This window comes from Pygocentrus nattereri, chromosome 28 (assembly GCF_015220715.1).
Source record: "Pygocentrus nattereri isolate fPygNat1 chromosome 28, fPygNat1.pri, whole genome shotgun sequence".
In the NCBI taxonomy this organism is placed as follows: Eukaryota; Metazoa; Chordata; class Actinopteri; order Characiformes; family Serrasalmidae; genus Pygocentrus; species Pygocentrus nattereri.
The window spans coordinates 21911762-21931422 of NC_051238.1; the positions used below are offsets into that span (position 1 = coordinate 21911762).

The 19661-nt window shown below is 41.5% G+C and overlaps 2 protein-coding genes across 7 annotated transcripts in view; both read right to left on the reverse strand.

The window, feature by feature from the left end:
• igsf9b (immunoglobulin superfamily, member 9b) overlaps window positions 1–9757 on the reverse strand; it is a 47635-nt gene extending 37878 nt beyond the window's left edge. For all 5 annotated transcript variants that reach the window (XM_017702773.2, XM_037535790.1, XM_017702771.2 and 2 more), the window contains exon 1: window positions 9171–9757. The gene's annotated coding sequence lies outside the window, so the exon portion shown is untranslated. The remainder of the gene's footprint in view (window positions 1–9170) is intronic.
• Window positions 9758–11544: 1787 nt separating this feature from the next.
• Window positions 11545–18400, reverse strand: tmem230b (transmembrane protein 230b). Of its 2 annotated transcripts, none has more exons than XM_017702726.2 (4): window positions 18294–18400; window positions 17417–17564; window positions 16203–16328; window positions 11545–12035 (listed from the first exon to the last, which is right to left on the reverse strand). In XM_017702726.2, exons 2-4 carry the CDS (start codon window positions 17510–17512, stop codon window positions 11895–11897), a joined length of 363 nt encoding a protein of 120 aa, XP_017558215.1. In that variant the 5' UTR covers window positions 17513–17564; window positions 18294–18400; the 3' UTR covers window positions 11545–11894. The 2 variants fall into 2 exon arrangements, with proteins under 2 accessions (XP_017558215.1, XP_017558216.1); XM_017702727.2 differs by having other exon boundaries at window positions 18167–18395.
• Between the last annotated feature and the right edge of the window lie 1261 nt (window positions 18401–19661).

Sequence of the window (19661 nt, forward strand, 5' to 3'; positions counted from 1 at the left end):
ATGACACACGCTGCGCAGTCCTTCATATTCCACTGCCACAGTTTCTGAGTCTGTATTTATGAGCTGAGCGCTAAAGATATATTGGTCTCTTGGCACCGTAACCTTCTTTTACACATTCTCTGGGCTGTTTGTCACAGTCTTATCACAATGATATGAATTTTATGAATAAATTATGGCTACTTCTGAAGGTCAAGCAGCTGAACAGCGAGCGAGAATATTTACACACACAGTAATGTGTGAAAGTTTCACCCTTTCATTTCATTTCCAGTCAAAATGGCACTAAGCATGAGGAAACCTATATTTCGTGTGGACACCCTCAGCCTGTATTCCAGCTTCCATTTTTGGGAGACTTACTTTCAGGTTCCCCGCGACCCTGAGGGAGAAGCGGCTTAGAAAATGTGTGTGTGTGTGTACTTTAGGTTTAAAAGAAGGGTGTTTTTCCACACCTTCAAAGTTTAGTCTTACAAGTTGGTTGCATTTTCTTCTTCTGACAGTCCCAATTATCTCAACTGCAAAATTAGACTCATCAATTGGTTAAACGTTACTCCACATATCAAATATACTGGTGTTCTAGTGCAAATTTCCTTCTTTTTGTACATTTTCTTTTCTCAGTAATGATAATATTCGCTCAGACCCACGGTGCTGAGAGGTCTTCTCACAAAGTCTTTTTTCATGAAGCAAGAGTGGGGAATAATTTTTCCTATCTTTCAAAACCAGGTCCTGCGAGTTTTCAGAGGTTCCATTTTCTGTATACATTTTAATACGTTTTTGAACTCCAGTTTTAGAAACTCCCGTGTCTCGCTTATTTTTCTTTAACTCAGTTTACAGCTGGCCATTGTATGTATCTTGAGTATCAGCATCATATCTGGATAAGGCCAAGCCACACAAAAAAGTGTCCGTCCCATACAGCAATCGGATTTCAGCCCAACTGAAGCCTGGAGACGAATCTGACTACCAAGCGTTAATGTATGTGGCTAAAATCTTAAGAGGATGAAATCATAAGATATAAGTCACATAAAGTGACCAAGAGTAAACAGAGTCATAGATATTCTGCCCCGTTTACACCTGGTCACTTCACGTGTCTGGATGAGGCCAAGCAACATAAAAAAGCAAGTGTAAATGCATCTTTTGATGCTCCTCTAATCCAAGTGCAATATCTCATTTCTAATACCAAAAATATTGTTTTAAGGTATTTCAGATGATAATGTCAGTGACATCTTTGGGAATTTGTTTTGAGGCCACAGCTGTAACTCGTCGGTTTTAAAATTGGAAGGGTGAAAGAGTTAAGTGGCAGTAGGGTGCACAAAAGTCAAGAGTGGACCAATTAGATACTGATATACTTGATATTACACTGCTAGTATGTACAATCACCTGCCACTTTATTAGGTACAAGGCATTTTCATCCACACAACTGCCGCTCACTGGATATTTTCGGACCGTTCTCTGTAAACCCTAGAGATGGCTGTGCGTGAAAATCCCAGCAGATCAGCAGTTTCTGAAATACTCAGACCAGCCCGTCTGGCACCAACAACCACGCCACGTTCAAAGTCACTTAAATCCCCTTTCTTCCCAGTTCTGATGCTCGGTCTGCACTTCAGCAAGTTGTCTTGACCACCTCTACATACCTAAATGCACTGAGTTGCGGCCGTGTGATTGGCTGATTAGCTAGTTGTGTTAACAAGAAATTGAACAGGTGTACCTAATAAAGTGACTGATGAGTGTACGCTAGTAATAGTGTGTTTTACTATTTAATTATTCTTAACACTCAAAATGAATAATGTGTACTTATTGGCAGTCTCAGACTTTTGTACACAACTGTATGTGTAAAAGTTAACATTTTAGATGTTATTATGAGGCAGTACTGTGTTAGAGAAAGACAGAGGTACAGATATATAGGGTGGAGAGAGAGAGAGAGAGAGAGAAGGACAACTAGAAATGCCACAGTGTTCAAACAAGACAAACTGCTCTTTCCTATATCTCTATATTTGATGAACACATGCCTGGAGGGGATTGATTTGAATTGCAGGCAGTGGGATTTTTGGGTCGACAGATTGTTGTATATTTGGTCTTTCATGCAAGGCATTACAAAAGCCTATTGCACAGTGTTGGCCTGTATTGCATGCAACTGCATCATTCGAGGCAAAATGAGACTTCCCCTGCAACAGTGTGTTTCTGAGCAAAACCAATGTGACCACTGAGATAAACAGCTCAACCTTCAGACACCTGAACAAAGCATATTCATTCTACATGCTCTACAAACTTCAAATTAACAAGGACTCTTGTGATCACGGTTAAGTCAGCTCAAGACTGTGAAGTCACTACAAAATATGCACAACCAGGTGCAATTATTTGTTATGTTTAACTGATTTAAATAACTGACATAACTAGCTTTTTTTGTAATGCTTGACAAGCAGCGCCAGATACTGTGCAAATAGATTTGTGGCATCTTTTTTTCTGAGATTCTTGCATAATAATACTACAACAAGAACATTAACCATCTGGTTGTGAGGGTGTCAGGTGATTTAAGAAAATACTCCAGATCTAAGGTGTGTATTATAAAACTGATTCTACCTGGCTCTGGTTGTAAAATCTGATTGCCTGAGCTATAATGACCCAAGTTATTAAAAAAGCACTGTGCTCTTCATACAGTAGTTTTCTGTGAAGAGACGACATAGCAGAAGAACTATATGCATGTATATACACATATATATACACATATATATATATATATATATATATATACACCAACCTGTCCTTTACATTTCACAAGGGACCAATAGACAAGTTTTACATTAAAATGACATTATACACATCAAGAATATAAAAAATTTATTGAGCATGGTTTTATTTCAAATATTGTATTTTTCCACCACTTTTACGTCATGCCAGAATATCCAGAGTAAAATTACTGTAACATGCATCCTCTAGCGGCACGTTACTTTATTTTACATTCCTGACAGTACAAAGAGAGCTGATCCAGAAGCAGCCTTCAGACCCTCAGTAAATGGAGCAGGGTTAGGCTTTTTGTCACTCTGCGTGGAGCCTCTGAGCAGTCAGGCTGTACAACAAGGCCGCCTTGTGAGGCTTTAGAAAGAGAGAGAGAAAGAAAGCAAAGTCTACATGCTCAGGGAGAGTCAAAGGGAGGGGGAAGAGCAGTAGGCCAACATTACAGCATTACTACCCCTTCACTCAACAGGTGTGTCTCAAAAACAATACAATTCTTAGTGCTCAGAGTTTGCTGGACATTTAATTAGCCCAGGTCGTTGGATTGATCATTTAAAAATGGTAAATATACACTCAATGGTCACTTTATTAGGTACTATTAGGTAGCACAAATAGCTAATCAGCCAATCACATGGCCACAACTCAATGCATTTAGGATGTAGAGGTGGTCAAGACAACTTGCTGAAGTGCAGACCGAGCATCAGAACGGGGAAGAAAGGGGATTTAAGTGACTTTGAACGTGGCGTGGTTGTTGGTGCCAGACGGGCTGGTCTGAGTATTTCAGAAACTGCTGATCTGCTGGGATTTTCACGCACAACCATCTCTAGGGTTTACAGAGAACGGTCCGAAAAAGAGGAAATATCCAGTGAGCGGTCAGTTGTGTGGACGAAAATGCCTTGTTGATGTGAGAGGTCAGAGGAGAATGGGCAGACTGGTTCCAGATGATAGAAAGGCAACAGGAACTCAAATAACCAACCAGAATCTCTGAGGAACGTTTCCAACACCTTGTTGAAAGTCTACCATGAAGAATTAAGGCAGTTCTGAAGGCAAAAGGGGGTCCAACCTTTTACTAGCAAAGGTGTACCTAATAAAGTGGCAGGTGAGTGTATGTTATTTAAAAAATAAATTTACTCCAAATACTGTTCTTGATAAAATCTTCATCCAGTCACTTAACACCTACCCTAGTACTAACTTTTCAGTTAAACAAAAGAGCGGAGGAGATTCTAAAGAAGTAATGATACTAAGGACGATATAATGTACATCTTAATTCCATAACAATTTACAGACTAAACCAGTACAATAAAAATCCAGTGGTGAGCCTTATGATTTAGGTTTGATTCCCAGTTGTGCCGTGTGATGTCCATGGCAGAGACATCGTGCAAATAGCCATATTCTCACTGAGAAGGAAAGCAAGAAATGTTTCTGGCTCTCCAGTGGTCGTAAACGAAACCAACCAATTAGAAGACACTTAGACATTAAGTGACCATCTTGGGGTTTTAGGCTAAAGGCTTGCTTAAGTTTCACAAGCACCGTGGGGAGGAACACTCACTGCTAAATGTGAAACAGATGGTCCTAGCAAACTACTAGGTGTGGAAAGGTCCCTTGGTAATGATCTAAAGGCACTGGTCATGGACGACAGTTGGCTTTGCTTAGCTAAGAACATGCCTACCCACAAAATAACAATCTGTGTATTTCATATTTTTACTGAGAAACAACTACGTAAACATGGACAGTTTGGTGCCACTTTATCCACTCGTTAAGATGAGTAGCATCTGTTAGAGGACTGAGCCTGTCCCTTCAGACAGAGTGTACCAGCCCTTGGCAGATCTTTCTCTGCTGGCACATTTCTAGTTTGGGCTGATCCACTCCTGCTGCTCAGTGGCCTTGACAGGATAACTGAATTAAACAATGATCACAGCAGTGCCACATCCAGTAAAAGCCTTAAAAGTCATGGAAAAATATTATCAATCAAATTTTAGACAGCAATCACTCTCCTAGCCTAGCTGGTGCTTGTTTTGATCCATCTGACAGATGTCAAAGCTTTCCCTCTGGCACTTTGTAATCCCTGGCTTAGCTCAACTTTTATAGGTACCTCTTTGAGTTTTGTTGTGTCTACTCTTGGGCAAACAGTTGAGGTTGTGTTCAAAAACTCTCTATATAAATCTGTGTGCTGGGATGCATGCCATTTTGATCGCATTAGGAGCTACATGGTAGGTTTATCTCATACCATGTGGTATGGCAAGTGTGTCTGATGGCTCCCTGAAACTGATTGACTTGGGTGTCTTGCCTGATGAGAGAGGCTCTTTACATGTTCTGCGCAAGTTAAGAGGTGACAAAATGGGTTTGCAGGGCAGGAATAATCCCTCGCGCATGGTGTGACCTGAAAATGGCAGGATAAATCGAGGCCATAAGGATTTCCTTGGATCAAAGATCCACTTGTTGATCTTTGCATGTGCCACGGAGGATGGCACATACGGACATGTATAGAAAGTGACCTCAATTTCTTTATCATATGCACATGAACATTTATTCTGGTTTTGAAGAAGCCTTGTAGAAACCTTCAACCAGACTTCACACTAATTGAACACAGCGTCTTAATGCAATGCTTGTGGCATGGGGCTCTCGGCGCCCGAATAAAAAGTGAATACCAATGTCACACTTGTGAATGCGTCTCATGGATCTTTGTGAGTAAAGATGAATAATAGATCACTGTGTAGGTGACCTGCTCTATACTAAGGTGTGCAGCAAGTGCTGTGGGTGACAGAGACAGCCTGATAAGCAGCTGTATTACTCTGTCACTAATCCTGGATGATCCTTCCAGAGACCAGGCTGCTAGAGCAGGCCAAGAAAGGGGACACAGGACGAGGGCAAGGACAGTAGGCCAACGTCACACTGTTGATCTTGCCTGGTCATTTTAATAATAGCTAATGCTGATTCAAGAAATGCAAGCCTTAATTTATGAAACTGGGTGAAATGTGTCAAGTTGACCAGATGTCTCTGTATCTGTCATATACTTTATTCTGCAACTCCCCATAGTGACTACATTGTTGTAAAACAAAGAGTACTATTCAACACTTTTCCAATTCAAACACTGCTTTGGAAGAAGAAACTTTTGATGAATATTAAAGACCCTCACAGATTTTTGACAGGGTTGTGTACAAACATGTGGTGTTGGTGACATCTCCATTCAAAATGTACCAAGTTCAAATGTCCCTTTCCTTGTGAAGTCTGAATAATGCATATTCCCAAGTACTGAAAAATATAATCAATATAAATTACCACTTTAGTACCAGGCAGTGCCATTCTTTATCCCACTGATGTCCAACAACACATTTATCATCATAAGTTCGACTGCCGCAGAAGTTGTTATGATTAGTCTTTAGTCATGAAATTTCCTATATTTTTAATCTGGGTGACCATCTAAATGTACCCATTTAAATTTGTTTAATTAAATGCAATTTTCATACAATTATTCACAATCAAATTTGAATTGTCTGGTGTTTTGTTAAATAAATAGCAGTCCCAAGTGACCGTGAGTCATGGGCTGGAGGCTAGGGATCCGGTTTGATCCCCAGGGCCGACAGCACATAACTGAGGTGTCCTTGAGCAAGACACCTAACCCCAATTGCTCCCCGGGTGCCGTGGATAGGGCTGCCCACTGCTCCGGGCAAGTGTGCTCACTGCCCCCTAGTGTGTGTCTATGTATGTGGTGTTTCACTTCACAGATGGGTTAAATGCGGATGTGGAATTTCCCTGTTTGTAGAGCACTCTTCTGTGCAGGAGTCTGATACTAGAAATGGCCCAAAAGTACTTGAAAAAAATCTTATTGCATTACCTTACATTCAAAGTTAGAAACTTAGTTTTTCCTTCAACTGAAAAGTTACTGTTTGGAGAAAAGAAATTCTGTTCTGACTGCAATGATATATTGCACAGCTCCTGTAACTACACTAGGCAATCCTATTAGAATGTCCTCCAAGATCATCACTTCCCATCGGAGCCAGAGATGTGACCAAGTCTAACCAATGCCCTCAGATGCCAGGGTAGCACCTTAAAGCTTATTTAGTCCTATAATGCACAGGATAAGCTGGTATTCCTCACCTGCTTCAAACAAGCTGAGGGTTGTCTAAAGAACAGATGGCATCAATAAGAGACGTAATGCAAGTAACATGACTTTTTACATTACATGAGTCAATTCCGATTTTGCGCAGATCAGTAGTTTAGGAACTAAAGTCCGCACAGCATATATGCAAAGTTATGTCACTCATTCCACTGTCAGTGGAGCCACAATAAAAACAGTTAGAGATGCAATTATCACTGGCCATAACAGAAGCATTATTTCTCACTTGTAACGCTTTTAAACAAGTTGAGATTGAGTTGTCGATTGAGTTGAGTGCCAATTCTAAACCTTCGATCAATACTACACCTGCATTTATAAGTATAGAAAGGTTTTATTATTATTTGAAGTGGATACAAAGTCACACATACTGTGTTGTTTGCAGAAAGAAAAAAAATCAACATTTTGTAATTAACATAAGTGTAGATGTAACTCATTATGTAATTAAATATGTAATAAATATGTAATTATGTATTTACATTTGAATAGTACAGCACACATCAAGTAATAACTCTTGACTGCTAAGAGTTAAGTGTGTATGTCACCTGAAGAAAAATCTTTGCCCTTTAACTTCATTGCTGCAGGTATGAATATTTGCTATGGTGAAGCAACGAAAGCACTGGTCTCGTGCCTCCCTCGTGCATGAACTCTCACGGGATGTATCCGTGTGTGCGCTCAGTATTACTGAAACAAGTCCTCGGAATGCACACAATGCTTCCATTAGCCTGTAGTAACAGTAACCTACTATAATCCCCATTCCTTGCTTTTAACTCCCAACAACTGCAAGCACTTTTGTTTCAAGTCCGCTCAACTTTTACTGATGGCAAGCATGCATGAATACCCTGAAGAGGAACAGGCCACAACTGAGCAAAACATCTAGCATAAGGTGGCCGTATGACATCATGACAAACAGCTTAAAGTGTGTGAGGGAGTAATGCGTGAGCGCAACAAAAACACAGAGAACAGAGAAAGCAAAATGCTCTGTTTTCCTTTTGGTGCTCCCACTGAGACCTTTGATCAGAACAGCGGCATGTATGATTTATGAAAACAGATGGTGCCAACATCAGTAATCTGTGTTTGCACATGAACAGAGAGAAAAGGCCAGGCTATGGAATAAGTCAGCATGGTCCCCAGATGAATGGAAATCTGAGTTGAAGCAACACAGACTTTAGCCACAACGGTGGGCCTAGTATTGAGTAAGCAAGTCCACATTTACAAATCCTCCCTTGACCACCCAGCCACCCCCTGCAGACGCAATAACCACTAGAGAATTACTGTATCATTTTAACATGTCAGCCAGAACATGGCAAAAAGCTCCTAGGCCTTCATTAAATCGTCTGAATGCGCTGATGAATGTCCACATGAAAGATTTTACAGTTATGTTCATCTTTAAACACTGACATTATAGGAACTACTGGGCCAAGCAATCCCCTCATGAACAGGCTTCTGCGCATCTGCAAGGAGGGCAGCTTGATAATTCACTTCAAATGACAGACACTGAGATGTCATTTCACAGTGTGCCATCATGCCTCTCCACACCATCATTCGCATGAGTTTCACTTGCTTTTCAGCCCAGAGGAATGACAACTACCACAGTCCCAGCAGACCAATAGTAAGTCACTCATATGTGGTAAGGCAGACCAACACACTCATAATGCAGCCCATGTGCATCCACTGGTGAAGGAAAAGGCACAATGCAAATATCAACAGATTTCTCCCGTGGTCAGTAAAACGACTTTAACAGCTGATGTGGGAAAACTATGTTTAAATGATGTCGCTGCTGTCGGAAGAAAACCTCATATCTCCATTTTTGACGTTTTTCAGTTTTTAATATAATTTGAAAATGCCTGTTGTTCTTTACATTGTGTGTAAATTTCATGATGAATGGACCAAAAGAACCAGCCCGAAATTGCTTGGAAAGACGTCTGGTTCCATTGACTTCCATTAAAAGTAAAGTATATTTTTTCCTTCTCCTGTAAAGTTCCAATTTTGGAGATTCGATGTTTGGCTCCGACAACAGCGATGTGTGCCCTAAAACTGTGGATGGGCGTGAAAGAAAGCTTGTGAACACTGTCCATCACTGAAAGAGCTGCTGGCCATTGTTCCCTGAGAGCAGCACTGCGCCTCATGTCCAGCCCATAACACCTGCACTGTGGGCTCGAAGGGCCAAGAAAAAACACTGCCCATCACCAAAATATTCAAACATACTAACATTTCTCAGCTTATTAAAAGCACCACGCGTGAACAAACGGACAGCTATGAATAATATTAGCAGAGGACTATAACAGATGGGGCTTAAGCCGCAGCGCAGACGGTTAAAATTCTCTTTTACCTTATTTAGGCACTTGTCTGTGACAGTCAACAAAAAGGTGTCACTCCATTGATGGTTTTCCCTTCTTCCTCTTCTAAATCCGGAGTGGAGCACTCTTCAGGGGGTCTCTGAATCCAACTTTATGGAAGTACACTTTAAATGACATATGTACACATATTTAAAACAGTTATACCGAGTTAATAACGCTCACTTCATAACGTCCGTCAAGCTGGAAGTTACTCGGCGGCGGCAGGTGCTCAGCTCGAGTGAACCGCGAGTCCGGATCCATTAACTGTCCTCAGAAGTTTTTCCGCGGCTCGCATCCTCCGCCAAGCGGGGTCAGTCCGGTGAGCGCCGAGGCTCCCGACTCCCACTGACCGCGGAGAGTCTCCGTTCTCTCCAGCACGCTTGAATTTCGCGCTTTTCTCGCTGTGGACGCGGAGTTCTGGGGACTGAGACGAGGTGGAGAATCACGCTTCCTCTGCTCGGCCAGCTGAGACACACGCACTCGCTCTCTGTCCGCTCAAGTTTCGGAGCGTGTGTTCGTCCAACGCCTCCACAGCGCCTCAAAGGCCATGCGCACCATGACGGACAAACGTCTGCCTACTTGCTAGTGTTCCTCTTCTCCACCTCCCTGTCCCCTCCCTCCCTCCCTCCCTCCTTCCCTCCTTCCCTCCCTCCCCAAAAGCCTCCCCTCCCCAAAAGCCTCCCCTCCCCCGGACACAAACCTCCCCTCCCCCGGACACAAACCTCCCCCCTCTTCTCGGCCGGTTCGTGCGCTTTTTCCCGTCCGGACTGAAAAATCGCACCGCTGCTGCTCTCGTTTGTTTGACCTCGTGGCTTTAGGGGACTGAGCGGCGGAGGCCACACAGGAGCCAAAGGTTAAACCCGTTTCTCAGACCGCTCACTCCTCTCCACTCCTTCAGCTGCGCCCCCAAACCCCACAGCACGACGCACTACTAATGAACGGTGCTGTGGCTTTTCACACACTAGTTAGTGTGGTATTACGCGGTTTAGGACGCAGCCCAAGCGTAACGTCTTTCTGTCTGATCAGATTTATTTCTATTCATTATTTACATCGCACTCAGCTTGATACTGTATTCACTTTCAACAGCACCCTTTCACTAAGCATCACACACTGCCCAGGCCGGCACTGATACAGCATGTGCGTTTATCTTGGATCTGTTCTGTGATCAAATGCAGCCCGAGCCGGAGAAGAGTCTCATTATGCACCCCTGGGATTATTTTCTTTGCTGTGGGCTCGAAATCACACACTGCCTTAGTTCAGGCGGTTCATGAATTGGTCTCTTTGTGAAGGAGATGAATAATAACTGAAGAGGAATCTTATCCAAGATCTGCACTTTTACTCCGAGGCGCGAAAGTGAACAAAAGACTTGATCTTATGTTCACTTTCCAGCCACTTGAGGGCGTAAGTTGACCAGCACAACAACCACCAGCTAATTTTGCTTCCTAATTATTATTATTATTTTGGCATTAATTATACATTTATGCGATGTTTGAAATATGGGCTATATTCTGAATTCACTCTTTTTCTTAGCTTTGACATGACGCAACACGGTTTCAATGCATTTGAAGTTAAATGATTAAATGATTTTTTTAGCTTTATTTAATTTTTTTACGGAATCAACAACCGGGAGTGCAATTCTGTAGATGATGTAGCATTGGAAGCAACTTCTGAAATATGGAAACTTAATTCAGTCGAAAAACCAGGACACAACTGAACTATGGCTTAGAGCTAAATAAATAAAACATGACACATTCACTTCAAGGTCCCAGATTAGAGATTATCAGAGACCGCCTCAATCAGAGACCACCTCAGTCAGAGACCGCCTCTACCAGTGCAGTTTCTAAAGCTTTACCATCCAGTCTTCAAACAGAGATCCTCTTAGCTTTTATTTGGTATTTAGCTTATTAAACTGTAAACACTGTCTGACCAGAGGAGGGCAGGTCTCCCCTTGTGAGTCTTGGTTCCTCCCAAGGTTTCTTCCTCCAGACTGAGGGAGATTTTCCTTGCCACCGTCGCCTCTGGCTCGCTCACTGGCTGATATAAGTTGTAACTGTGTTTTCAAACTTCTGTAAAGCTGCTTTGTGACAACATCGTTATAAAAAGCGCAATACAAATGAACTTGAATTGAATTGAAAATGTATGAAATTGCGATACAGAAGAAGTGGAACGCAGTACTGAAACTTCAGTAGAAAGCCACAGCATTTGTAGTGTCCAGTCAAGACTGTAAAACTGGGTGTAGACAAAACTAGAGGACAGTTTTACAGAGCATTTCTGGAAGCAGAACTGATGACAAGTTTCCCTCGTCTGCTCCTTCTACTGTAACTTACCAAAAGCAATGTTAAATATAAAACAGACACTGGGAACACGTTAGGCTGCTTTTCCCCCTTCCCTCAATTTTAATCACAACCATACATGGTTTATTAACTGCAACATGGCAATGTAGGAACACAAATGCTACAAGCATCTTTCTATTACTTAAGTATGGAACATTAATGCACATGGTGAATTCTTTATGCTCAAATTATCAGCCTCTACAGATGCACTTTTCATCAACATAAAATCTTCAGAGCGAACACATACCATCTTTTCTCCATGTAGTACTTTACTTCAAAATGAGGGCTTGTCAAGACTGCAGCTTTGTCTCTGCACATAAAAGAAGGCTCTTCTTCAGAGAACTATCAGAAATGTCAGTGAGCTGTCACAATGTTCCATGTTACTCAGTCATCAAAGTCTGGGATGTCATCGTAGGAGTAGCCTGGGTAGCCCTTAGAAGCATAGTAGGCGATGCGCAAGTGGTAGAAACCGGGGAGGAAGACGAGGATTCCAATGATGAGGACCGGTATAGTGCGGTCGCGGTGCTGCGAGTGAGAGAAAAAGCAAAAACACCATCACTTACGAAGAATACCGAAGGACACAAATCTCCACAACATTACATGCAGTCAAACTTTACATCCCATATAGCTCATCTATGTGCAGACTGAAAAAAATTATTAGTAACTGGGTTAGGCTTCGGACTAAGGAGAGGACTAGGGTTAGGTTAAGGTTAAGAAATAAGATTAAGATTAGATGTAGAATAAGCGTTACACAAACTTGCTTATAGACCTCATAGATTTACTGTTATCTATGATAAAAAAAATCAGAAACCCAATATGCATATCTACTTGAGATCACTTTATCACATCACATAGTCTGAGGCAAGAGTGCGTTAATTCATCAAAGCTTGCTGAAGTCTTTCATCTTTCAAATCAAAAATTAAGACATACCTGTTCAGTCAGTGCTTCCCAAATTCTGCATCAGCCTTCTCATGTCATGTTCTTTCTTTTTCTCTCATGCACACATTCCTTTTTTCCCCATAATTCTCTTTCTCCTTTTGATGCTGCTATTTTCTATATTATTTCATTTTATATATTTATTGTACATTATTATTATTATAGTATGGTAATTGGTGAAATACCTGGCCACTCACTGGCCACTTTATTAGGTACAATTCAATTGCTTGTTAACCCAAATAGCTAATCAGCCAATCACACGGCCGCAACTCACTGCATTTAGGTATGTAGAGGTGGTCAAGACAACTAGCTGAAGTGCAGACCGAGCATCAGAATGGGGAAGAAAGGGGATTTAAGGGACTTTGAACGTGGCGTGGTTGTTGGTGCCAGACGGGCTGGTCTGAGTATTTCAGAAACTGCTGATCTACTGGGATTTTCACGCACAACTATCTCTAGGGTTTACAGAGAACGGTCCGAAAAAGAGGAAATATCCAGTGAGCGGTCAGTTGTGTGGACGAAAATGCCTTGTTGATGTGAGAGGTCAGAGGAGAATGGGCAGACTGGTTCCAGATGATAGAAAGGCAACAGGAACTCAAATAACCAACCAGAACCTCTGAGGAACGTTTCCAACACCTTGTTGAAAGTGTGCCACGAAGAATTAAGGCAGTTCTGAAGGCAAAAGAGGGTCCAACCTTTTACTAGCTTTTACCTAATAAAGTGGCCGGTGAGTGTATATTATTTAAAAAGTAAATTTTAGTGTAACTTGTTAGCCACATTAGCCTCAGAGCTCCTGTGCAAAACTAAGAAAGAAAAGAAGCAAACAACAGACTTTGGTTCCTATGCACCTTGAACAGCACTGATCTTAAACTACTCTCTAATATTCTGTCCTGCTTGTTCTCTGAAAAAGTACCATAGTCTGGATTACCAGTTTCATCATCTCCATTGAGAGAACATATCAACCATGCTCTTTCTGATTTTGAGTTCAGGTGAGCTGGGAGTGATGTGGCTGCTACACCATCTGGACTGAGTCAGGAAATAGGGCAGTAGACTGAGGAACTCCTTAAGACAATCTATGACCAGGATTAATGGTAGCGTCAGATGCTCCTCACAGCAGGAACGTAATCACACCCCATTCTGAACTCTCCAAGCACAGCATGAACTGTTTACTTTCAGCAGGACTTTGTCATGCAGGCTTATTAAAGGCATTGCAATACACTTAGCTACACAGTTCTCTAATGCAATCGAGGTTTTTTTCGCCAACTCAGATTAGTGTTATTATCAGGAGTGGCTGTCTGAACTTTGTCTTACAGCTAGTCATTAATGCACATGGCTTAGAGCCTTGAAGCTGAAAGCAGATGTAAACTGTTTCTGATATTACATAGCACCCAGTATTTATTTAAGCGTATACAGGTATTTCAATATTATATACAAAGTACACTCACCTGCCACTTTATTAGGTAAAGTTCAGTTGCTTGTTAACACAAATCACTAACCAGCCAGTCACATGACCGCAACTCAATGCATTTAGGCATGTAGAGGTGGTCAAGACAACCAACCAAAATCTCTGAGGAACGTTTCCAACACCTTGTTGAAAGTGTGCCACGAAGAATTAAGGCAGTTCTGAAGGCGAAAGGGGGTCCAACCTTTTACTAGCAAGGTGTACCTAATAAAGTGGCCAGTGTGTGTATAATCTGTTAAGTATGCTTGATTTAAAAATGACACTACAAGACGTTTCTTTCTCATTTCATTGTGCGTATTGTGTGTATATGTATTACGGTGTATTATTAAGGTGACATGTGACCACAACACTATTCAGTGTCTGATCAATTTTAATTTGCTGGAGGTCTAAACTCATCAAATATTATTTTACTACTTTACATATTAATGTAACTTTACATATGAATGTTACTTGACTGTTCAAAAACTTCCTACCTCCAGTAGCGCTATCTTTCCCATGGATTATTCCTGGGGTAAAAGAGTCAGAGCGCACATTATGTTGCAGTGCATGCTGGGGACTGCAGTGCAGTATACTGTGAAATGAGCCAATATTAACAGAAAGGCCTTTGTTATCATGGCATTTTTGTGGTGGGAACATACAAACGGTCCAGTCGTAAGAAATAATAGTGCAGTTTAGCACGGAGGTGTAAGTAGTCCACAGTTAATGCGGGGAAAAGTTACAGCTGGACTAAAGTAGCGACACCATGACTGGCCAAATATATCTTTATTACCTTTCAGCAGCTGTGTGCATTACCAGTCTGATGGAAAAAAAACTTTAAAGTCACAAGAAAGTATGGATTTTGTTGCATAGTTATGACATTTAGATTTCAGAGAAACATATGAGGCCATATACAGGTTTTTGTCAGGTTTGTGACGTTTTCTATTTGCTCAAGTTCATACTTCCTTAATTGTGTACACTTAATTGGGCTGTAAATGTCCAGCATTAGTTGTAGTCATTGGAGTTGCCTGTGCAGTCTGGTGTTGTAAAGGCATAATCCAAGATAAAAACCAGAGAACTAACTGTGATGGAAAAGCCAGACGCTTTGAAAATGAGATTAAGGCAAATGCCAGTCATTGTATGATGACGAGGCATCCAAAAATCAATAGTATGGATACTTTCGAAAAAAGGTACGACTGATATAAGCAACTTAGGACAAGCAAGTCATTCGCTGAAGCCATCAGAGCTGTGAAGAAATACCTCAAAATAAGAGCTTATAAAATCAGAAAATCTGCATAGTGTAGGTGTCAAAGTATCATGATTCACCATTCAGAGTTGACTCAGGAGGAAAAATATAGGCTGCACTGCGAGACACTCAATAACACACAAAAACAGACTGAATTCACAAATAAGTGAAAGGGTCAACCAGAAGAGTTTTGGAAAAGAAATGTACAAGTAGAAGACTTGATTATAAACCTTCACTAACATGGCAGAAAGTAAGAAGTGTGAAGAAAGAGAGGGTCTACAGTGATCCTCAGCACCTGAGCCAGTGTCATAGCTTGGACCTGTCTCTGAAGCTGGCTCACAGGTCTTTGATTATGGCAGCAGTGGAATAAATAATTATGTAAACAGAAGCATTTTGTTTTTTTCCTGTCCAAAAAAAGCTTCCGCTGATGTTTAGGTGGTCATAATGTAGTGAGACAAAAATCTGAGGCTACACATTTAACCAAGGAGTTCACCGCAGCCTTCTAATTTACATCAATTGAGCATGCATTTCAGTCAGTGAAGAGGAGAAATAACAGAAGTCAGACAACCAAAACACCAAACAACCAGAAAGATATCGCCAACTGCAAATAAGGCTTGCCAAAGCAACTCAAAAGAAGATATAAGCAGTACAGAGATGTTAAAGAGGCATCAGACAGCTTCTGCACATAAGAGCAGCCAAAACCCTTAACTTTATTTAATTTGTTTTATTTTAAAACTTAGAGAAAACTGGTTAACCATGTATAAAAATACTGTCTTGAAAAAAAAAAGGAATACAGACTCCTGCATACTGCATTTAGTAATCCAAGAGACATTCAATAGTTTTAACATGTTTACTTAGATTAAAAGGTTAAAAGTTCAATACTGAAAATCTCTGCATAATTGGTAAGACAGACCAAGTTCCTGACGGATACCCAGCACAACCTTTAACACATCTCATACAAGCTGCAGGCACTAGTGTTACTGAAACTGCATGACGTAGGTCATGGTCCTACTGGTAACTGATGAGTATTTAGGCAAAATCAAAATTATTGGAATCAATAAAGTTGCATACTCACATCTTCAATGTCAAAGTATCCCGCTAACAGAAGAGCTCCAATGACGATCAAAATTGTGCCGATAAGAAAGAGAACAGTTGCCAGGGCAATCGCCTTATATGGGACTTTGGGTGGGCTTCTCTTAAACTAAAAAAGAAACAAGAATATCTTTACACATGTTATTATTGAACAGGACAACTAAATATAACCTTTTAAAAATCTGAACTGTGAAAGCCCACCGACAGATAATACGGTGCTGCTGGCTTTATCAACAATGAACAATGTTGAATGAAACGCTCATTTTCCTTAGCGGGGTCCCATAATACGGTCAGATAGTTCAGCTGTGCGGCCAGACCCAATTATACAGAAGTTATAAGAGGTATTTCAGCCTGCTGACTGCTTTTAAAATCAAACTCATTTACATACACTCACCTGCCACTTTATTAGGTACACCTTGCTAGTAAAAGGTTGGACCCCCTTTTGCCTTCAGAACTGCCTTAATTCTTCATGGCAGACTTTCAACGAGGAGTTGGAAACGTTCCTCAGAGATTTTGGTTGGTTATTTGAGTTCCTGTTGCCTTTCTATCATCTGGAACCAGTCTGCCCATTCTCCTCTGACCTCTCACATCAACAAGGCATTTTCGTCCACACAACTGACCGCTCACTGGATATTTCCTCTTTTTTGGACTGTTCTCTGTAAACCCACCAACAAATACGCCACGTTCAAAGTCACTTAAATCCCCTTTCTTCCCCATTCTGATGCTCAGTCTGCACTTCAGCAAGTTGTCTTGACCACCTCTACATGCCTAAATGCACTGAGTTGCAGCCATGTGATTGGCTGATTAGCTATTTGTGTTAACAAGCAACTGTATCTAATAAAGTGGCCGGCGAGTGTACATCAATCTTAAAGGCATAGTCACAAAAAACATACTGTTTAAGTTTGAAGGATAAAGGTTTGAAAATGATCATGTTAAAATGAATTATTACAGTTTTAGTGCATAAAACTACATAAAAATAATGATGGACCCCAGGGGGAATTGAAGATACATGCACAATGTGGAAAATGGGCCCTTTAACTGCAGCTGACATACTAAGCACAGCAATGGACGATACAACAGTCCTGGAACTGTATGTGCTGCTGCATGTGGTGAAAACCTGGGGGATGTAGAGTACTTCAGCACAGGATCTTTTCCTTAGTGCTCACGCATCAAACTCTACTGAATCTCACTGCTTACCTGAAGGTCAATGTAGCCGTCATCATCACTTGCAAGCTTTGAGTATCTCACTTTGCTATTGGGCAGCCCACTGGTCACTGCGTTCCTGGCCGGCATTTTAAGTGTTTTGATTTGCTCTTCTGATCAGTCGCCTTCACTTCAATCCGTGCTGCAACATATGGATTAAGCACTGGTGTTTAGCCAGGTGTGTCAGCTCTCCCACAGAAATGCATTACATGAACTGCTTATAATTACACTGCCTGATGTCTGACATTGATTTAAGGAAGTTCGGTGATAACGTTTTGGCCTAAAAGGTCTTGTTAATCCATTTATTTTAATCCATTTATGGGGGTGGAGTACATGTAGGGCACTGTAAGGGCTCACTGGTGGTTTAGGGTAGTGATTAAAACGGCTATACTTGTGTTGCACACATGAAGAGCCCTGGTTCCTATCACCACCATGTAAAGAAATCAGAGTCTGTACGTTTCTCTACAACGGACGATTTCACATCAAGCAAATCGCAAATCACTTTACATGAAAAAGACGGAATTTTGAAAAATCGGTCGGATTCCCCTTTAACTAAATAACTAGTCACCTACACAGACAACGCACAGCGACCATCGCCACCCCTGCTGTTGTGGCAATAAGCAACACTTCTATGCCAGCTCAGTCCACAGAGGTCATGCTAAACGAGCGTCTTCTAAAGGCAGTGAATTCGTGAATTTCTATTATGATTCAGTAATAATAAAGTTAATAACCACGCCAGCTCACCTGGGCTGTTCGGCTAGCTGAGTATTCTGATTGAGCTAAAACTTTCCACTGTAACAGAAATCTCGGGTACAAAATCACAGCTCAGAATTCCCTAAATTCAAAACTCGAGGTTACTGCGCATTAATACCTCATATCAATATCATGCTTTCCCACACGCGACCATGTTATGATCTCCAACACCTCCTGAGTGCAGCCGGACACGCGCATGCGCAGCTCCTAGTAAACAAGACGCCACAAGGGGGCTCTCCGTCACAAAAACCAGTCTGTAAAAGCGCAAGACTCTTGTGATCATGGTCTTAACCCACTCCAGTTCTGAGACTGGGCTTGGGAAGCACTCCTCAACACTTTTGCTCTTACAAAAGCGACAGACTTAAGGCATTTAGTCAGAAAGGTCTGTGCAGACCTCGATCAATGGGCTTGTGATAGATTCTTTGGGCAATATGAAGTTGTAAAGCTGCTGTTTTCCAGTTTTGAGCTCCTTGGTGGTTCTCAATCTTGTTAATGTAGTACATGCGCCTAGTTCAGCTCTGGACAACGTTAATTAGCTGATGGGTTTAATCAGCTGTGCTAGAGCAGGGAAAACAATACAAAAATGCCAGGCTGTGGTACACCAAGCCAGGATTTGGGGGAGCATCAAGAACCTCTGGAGTAGTGCTTTGAAGAATAGCCGAGGAAGAGACTAGGCCTAGGGAGTCATTAAATGAGACGGCACAAGACACAAAATCATAATGAACAATCCCTGACGGACAACTCACAAAGTGCCTATCCACCATCTAATGAGGGAAACTCCGAACTAATTGGAATCAATTAATTAGGCCTCATTAAAGAATACAGTTGGAGCTTGGCACTGTATCTTGAGTCAAATCTATCTTTAAGTTTGTCTTGTTACTTTCTCTTTCTGTTTTATTGCAATGTAAATTGCAGAAGGAAAAAGATGGTGGTTGAAAACCATGTTTTTTTTACCATCTCATCCCTCTTTCTCTTCTGAGCTTAAAAGCATTTGTTCAAGGGCAGCAAAGCACAGCTCGAGTGCAGTGAAGCACAGTCTTTTTTTTATGTGGACCATTTTGTGGCATGCCACTGGCAGCTTTGGGCCTTGTAATAGAGCCACTCAGGGACATTGCATTTAATTATACAATCTAACCCTGCACTCACCCAATCGTACCAGCAACAGGCCACACTTTTATAGTGCACCGACAACTGTCAAGAAACAAGTGACTCATTTCCCCCCCAGGAAATGTACAGGCCGAAAAGCCTTCATTTCACAACATGAGTCTATATATGGACCATGATCTGAACGACGGCCTTATCTAAAGGGGTCGATTTAAGCTACATGGACATGCTGATCCTTCACCTCCAGTGTAGGCATTGTTTGTTGTCTGGGCTTTTGCTATTTTGACTGCTTTTTACATACAGGAAAGTATTTTATTATCTACATGGGGCCCATGTAGAGCACAATAAATGCTGACGTCAGGTATGGTCAATAATTTATGTG

Excerpts from the sequence above, each read along its gene's own strand:
- tmem230b (XM_017702726.2), bottom strand. The coding sequence starts at position 17,512 with ATGCCGGCCAGGAACGCAGTGACCAGTGGGCTGCCCAATAGCAAAGTG. Across the intron at positions 16,329-17,416 it reads ACGGCTACATTGACCTTCAG|TTTAAGAGAAGCCCACCCAA; the intron begins GTAAGCAGTGAG and ends TTTCTTTTTTAG. Across the intron at positions 12,036-16,202 it reads GATACTTTGACATTGAAGAT|CACCGCGACCGCACTATACC; the intron begins GTGAGTATGCAA and ends TCTCACTCGCAG.